This window comes from Camarhynchus parvulus, chromosome 9 (assembly GCF_901933205.1).
Source record: "Camarhynchus parvulus chromosome 9, STF_HiC, whole genome shotgun sequence".
Taxonomy (NCBI): domain Eukaryota; kingdom Metazoa; phylum Chordata; class Aves; order Passeriformes; family Thraupidae; genus Camarhynchus; species Camarhynchus parvulus.
The window spans coordinates 105,360-111,177 of record NC_044579.1 but is presented as its reverse complement, the minus strand read 5'-3'; the positions used below and the strand labels follow the sequence as shown (position 1 = coordinate 111,177).

The following is a 5,818-nucleotide window of genomic DNA, read 5'->3' as shown; positions in this document are numbered from 1 at the left end:
TACTTCTCATTGCTGTAGACCTTTTTCTGTTTATACCCAAAACTCTGACTCAATGCTGTTGAAGTCAGCCCAGTTTCTCCCTGGCTTCAGGTTGTTCTGAATCACCCTATAAACCTAAAATTCAAAGCTGCTTCTAACAAAGAAAACAAAACATCTTTCCTTCAGTTCCTAACAGAACTTGTGTTGTGGTTTAAGCCTGTTGTTCACATCTAATCATGTTCACCAGTGATTATTCGAAGCATCATATGTTTGTGTGAAATCACCTAGTATTCAGTATTTCCTTCATTGCATTTGGCTAATCTACAATTAATGCATTTTAAAAGGGCGGTGGTGTTCTGCCATCCCTGCCCTCTCACTCTGCAATTGAGAATGGTGGTTAGGAAGGGTTATAAACGTCATCTAGGTAGTTAGGTAACCCCTGGTATTTAAGGAGGTGAGAATAAACACTGATCTTCTTTTAGGTGTGGACAGGTGTGAGATAGTTTGAATCAGACAAGTTGAAGGAGGATTTTTAAAGCTGAAAATATGTGTTTTGGAAGTTGTGCTAGATGTGTTGGTTATAAGTTGCTCATCCTTGCCCTCCTCTGCATTGTGGCCAACACTTTACTTTATTTTCCCAATGGTGAAACAAGATTTGCTTCAGAGCATCACCTCAGCAAATACGTGGAGTGCCTTCATGGCATTCTAGGTGGAGGTTTTCTGGTAAGTAATAACCTAGTGTCTTCTTTCAAGTTTATTTTGGAGGTACTTGGTACTGCTCTTTCTCTATTGGTTACCTGAATTTATTAATCAAATATCTTTGTCAACAGGTGTCTCTGTAGTTGTATATAAAAAAGAGGTATATTATCCCATAGCTATAATTAATTATTATTGATTTTGTTATCTACAACATTATGTCACTTTAAAGCTAAAAAAATCATAGGGTCAGGGGCACAGAATCCAAATGGAAAAGTGAAAACAAGCCTCTCAGCAAGTCACAGTTAGCATAAACGGTTAAATCTTAAATTTTTGTTATGTTATTGAACTACTTTCCTTTTAAATGTCCCTAAATAATGAGCATTTAGATAAGAGTCCTTAATTTCTATTATCTGACATGCTGACAGGTATTTCTCTGCCTTAGCTGTTTATTCAGAGGAATTGAGTGATAGTTGTCAAAGCTTTGCATTTGAGTAACAGGATGCAAGGACTGAGTGTGTTTAATATAGGATGTCATTAATCTGAAGCTCTTATTTTCTATCTTTTCAGTTTTGTGGATCACACTGCAGCATATTTAAGACCTCTAACTCCAGGCTTCCTTTTTCATCTTCTTTTAGAAGTCCTCTTAGAAATAGGTTATAGGTCCCTTCCACTTCTTAAGACTCTATGATTTTATGATCTCAAGGTGTCTGCAAATCACAGGTTGAAAACAGTTGCATTCTAAGGTGTTTTGTGTTGTGAGAGGTGCTTACAGCTGTATTACAGTCCCATTGAGACCTAGAGTGGGATTTGCAAAGACTGGGCTTTACACACAGGATAATACAAATGGAACCAGTGGAACTTCTCCTGCAGTGCACTTGTACAACCTCTTCTGGACTTGAAGCATTGAGGTTCAGCATCGGGTTTGAGTAAGGGTTGACAAGTATGTGTCTGTTCAACAGGATAGTTATTATTCTAGTTTCATGTTAAGTAAGTCTGTGGCATTTGCAAATAACCCTCTACCCTTTCTTTATTCTTCTTCCAGAGTACTCTTGGGTGTAGAGTCTTAAGTGGACACTGTTAAGTGCTATTATTGCTGGTGGGAGGATCCTCTTTTTAATCAGCTCCTTCTTGTTCATTCAGTTGCTTCAGTTCATTCTTGATTTTATGCAAAAAACTCTGGATGGTTTATGCTTTTCATGGATAGCTTCTGCTTTGTTACTTTGCATTTCTGTCACTGGGAACCGGTTGTGAAATCTTGGAAAAAAGTAGATGTCTATAATAAGATGTTTGTCTGAATTGAGCAAAATTTTACTAGACTTTCTACTGTAGTCAGACTGGTTTTTCACACAGGTAATGATAATTGCTCTTAAGTAACAAGTATATTGGCAGCAGCTGTTTTTCAAATAACTTTATTTTGTAGTCCTCATTGGAATAAAGCTAATGCCCTTTTTTTCTTTTTCTTTCTTTTTTGCAAAGCATTTTATTTGCAAATACAGCGTTTAATGAAAAGAGAAATTTTTAAAGCTGAAATACTTTAAATGTAGCAATACCCCAACCGTTCCTTTCTGTGCTTAAGTGCAATATTGCCACAGTGGCTATAGAAATATACGTGTCCTGGGGTTGGTGATGTCAGTAGTGAGATGCCGACTGTGTTAAATACGAGTAAAGCTGAATGAGCTGTACAGCTTACTGCCAAGAAGCAACATAAATGAATGCAGTTTGAGGACTGTATTATATCTGCCCTCTCTGTGCAACCAAAAGGAACAGCGTGGGTTTTTTGCTCCATACCCAGGTACTCATTCCAGCTGCAGTGTTCATTGGGCTTCACAATGACGACTGCTGTGGGTGCTTTGGCCATGATGGCTGTGGAAAGAGCTGTGCGGTAAGTGAGCCTGCACATCCCAGTCCCAGGTAATCCCAAAGACAGGGCGTGCTGAAAGTTCATGTTTATGTCTGCTCTGCAGATGCTGTCCTCAGTTGTGGCAGCCTTTGTTGGCATCCTTGGCTCTGGATACTGTATAATCATTTCAGCGCTGGGCTTGTCTCAAGGACCTTATTGTCTTACCCACCTAGAAAGAAACTGGATCTATCCTTTCACTGACTCCACTGGAGGGTAAGTCATCTGTTCATGAGGATGTTATCTCTTCCCAATGTACACATGGGCTTTATTCTAGTACCTTTCAGCAATGTTCAGTAACCATATACCAGAATCTATTCATAACTCTATTCTTCCCAATTAGAACTTAACAGATGGCATCAATTACCCTTGCTGCTAGAGTATAAAATCAAAGCCATAAAAAAATATAGGTGATTAAATCTATACATGATGTACTGTTCATGTCCATGAACATCTCTAACAAAATATGAAGTTTTAGGACTTTGAAGGATTTACAAACTAGGAATAGTAGTTGTTAAGATATTTGTCTTATCATTTGTGTAAGAGTCTGTTTTGTCAATCTTGCTTCTGAAGCTGCTTTGCACCAGCATAAAGTGGCACAATGCCCACATTAGTGACAATGGCATAGAATCTCATACATGAAACTTGAGAAGATTTATAAGAATCTTTGCACACTGCAGGGCAGAGAGGGCAAGAAACTCCTAACTAACCCTAAGTAAGATTCTCCTGCAAAAAAAGTCTCAGTGTGCTATTCTCCATTAATGCACATAAATCCTGATGTGGTTCATATCATGGCGGGCATTTAAAGTGTCTGTATGGCCGGCAACCTCAAGGGTGTATCTAGCAACAGCTTATGGCTGATGCCAGACTAGAGACAGTTGGAGTACTAAGAAGCCACATAAAGCTCTTTGCAGAAGAGTTTGAATTTTATATTTCACTTGTATCTCTTGTATATCTTGTATTTCACTTGTATCATTCCTCTTTCTCCATCTTTCTGACCGTGTCTGAGTGTAGAAAAACTAGTTTAAGTCCTTGCTGAAGGCAAGTGCTGATGTTCTCAAGATGTGAGTGAGTAGTAACAGCTGAAATACTGCAGTACCTCACCAAATTTTTTCTGTTTGGCTCATCCAACTAAGCATATGAGGGCCCAAAGACAGTGACACAGGAGAGAAAGCGACCAATTTGCCTCAGATCAATGACTGCTATCTTTAGAAAAAAAGCCCAATCTTGCAAAGATCATGTGACTGTTTTGAGAAAAACCTTTGCTCTTTCAGCTTTCTTGAGTTTGTGCCTCACTTTAACCAGCGATAGGAACCTTAACCTACCTTTATACCTTAGATTATTTTTTTAAAAAGAAATTAAGACTTAGCAAAAATGTGTGGTTGATATTTCAACATCTTCCTAAACCAAAGAAACCTTGCATGGAGTAAACCATTGCTTTTTCTATTCCCTTGGGAATCTATTTCTAAGGGAACCTAGCCTGTTAGGACTCCATAGAGTGAATAGCCTCAATGCAGTTACAGACTAGACATAATTTGGTTATAGTATATGGTAAGTATCCTACTCTGACACAATGTTAATATGCTTTTAATTGCTGTGTACAGGTACTTGTTTGAGTATAACAAGTGGTCTGAATGTCAGGAACCTCAAAACATCGTGCAGTGGAACGTCACCCTCTTTTCCATCCTGCTTGTTTTGGGAGGAATAGAATTCATTCTGTGCTTCATACAGATAATCAATGGGATTCTTGGAGGACTGTGTGGGTTGTGCTGCAGTCATGAGGAGGTAAGTAGTTTGCAGATATACCCGTGCTTCTCAGATGAACATGTTACTTATACTACTGTGGAGTTTTACTCAGCAGTTACTTTATAGGTATTCTTAAGCAACAATTCCCTGTACAGCTGTTCCTATAGCCCTGCTGTGATTAGAATTTTCATGTAGTGTTTGATCACATGCTTTCAGCTGATTCCTCAACTGTCACAGTAATGTTAATCTGCCTGAGAGCTAGGAGCTAGAGGGTTTTGTCTGTCCAATGACACATGCAGTCATCACCACACTGCATAGGTGATATAACTGAGATACAGATCTCCTGGTGTTTGTGGTCTTTGCCTAAACCATTGTGGTATTTTGTGGTGCTTGTTCTAACTATATTGTATTAGCCTTGGCTTTTGTCCACAGCAGCTCATAAGCTACTGACAATATAATGAAAACTGCAGCATCCTGGCCTTACATAGTGGAAGTAAGATAAGAGAAAGAATTAAATTTCAAATAGCTAATAAAATCTGCAGACAGATCTGGAAGGTTTTGGAAGGTGGATTTTTTTTTTGAGTGAGGAAAGGAAATTTTCTCCAAATTTCTTTCAGGCCTTGTTAAATAGTTTGGACATATTCCAAAATCAGTACCAGAGTGCTAGTGTTGAAAAAAAACATGGTTTAAAGCATGAACCAGATATAGTTTATATCACACACTATAGGTAAGCATGTGTTTCACATTTTTAATTGACACGAGTGCTGGGGCTCTTTCAAAGCTATTGCTGCTTTCTTCCCCCTGTCTTCCTTGCTCTAACTCCAGTATAGAAGAGCTATGCTATGGTTTTCTAAATGTGCTCAGGTTAATTTTTGCATTTTTAGTTGGATAAAATATTAGCATTCTTTCCATTAATATGTTTCTTTCTTTTTGTTCCCCCCCACAGACATATGTTTGCTAGAAACCTCACCATGTATTGACATCGGTTCATGTGTGTGCTATAATGAATATACTGTGGATTTTTTTTAATAGTCCAGGCAAACTGAAATACACATCGTTGTTGGAGTCATATGCAGGTTTTCCACTAACCTGCCTGAACTGAAAGGCAATATGTATCCTGAATATCTTTGGTTCATTTCATCCTGGTACAGGCAACTGCCTTAAAACATGTCACTAAAGTGACTTTATTTATTTTTCTCTTTCTACTGACACAACAGCTCTGTATTTTGTCCTGTTTTCCCAATAAAGTTGTTCTTTCATTCTGATCTTGGAATGAACACAAACCAAATCCAGCCTGGCCTGGATAAAAGGTTTTGGTTAGCTGGACCAAAACCAAAGCAGCAGTAAAATGTGGATGATTGAGGGTTTTTAAGGATTTTTCTGAACTTCCCCTCTATTTCACAAATAAAGATTTGTATTGAAAATACCCAGGAGGTGTCAGTGATTCCTTCCCTGCCCATGTTGAAACACTGCTTGCCTGGTCTTGGTGTAAAGGAC

General features: G+C 38.4%; 1 protein-coding gene across 1 annotated transcript; it reads left to right on the top strand.

Annotated features, from left to right (window-relative positions):
- Nucleotides 1-465: 465 nt before the first annotated feature.
- On the top strand, nt 466-5,301 carry TM4SF1 (transmembrane 4 L six family member 1). Its single transcript, XM_030954146.1, has 6 exons — nt 466-702; nt 2,471-2,560; nt 2,643-2,791; nt 4,180-4,360; nt 4,939-5,048; nt 5,268-5,301. Exons 1-6 carry the CDS (start codon nt 526-528, stop codon nt 5,299-5,301), a joined length of 741 nt encoding a protein of 246 aa, XP_030810006.1. The 5' UTR covers nt 466-525.
- Nucleotides 5,302-5,818: the final 517 nt, after the last annotated feature.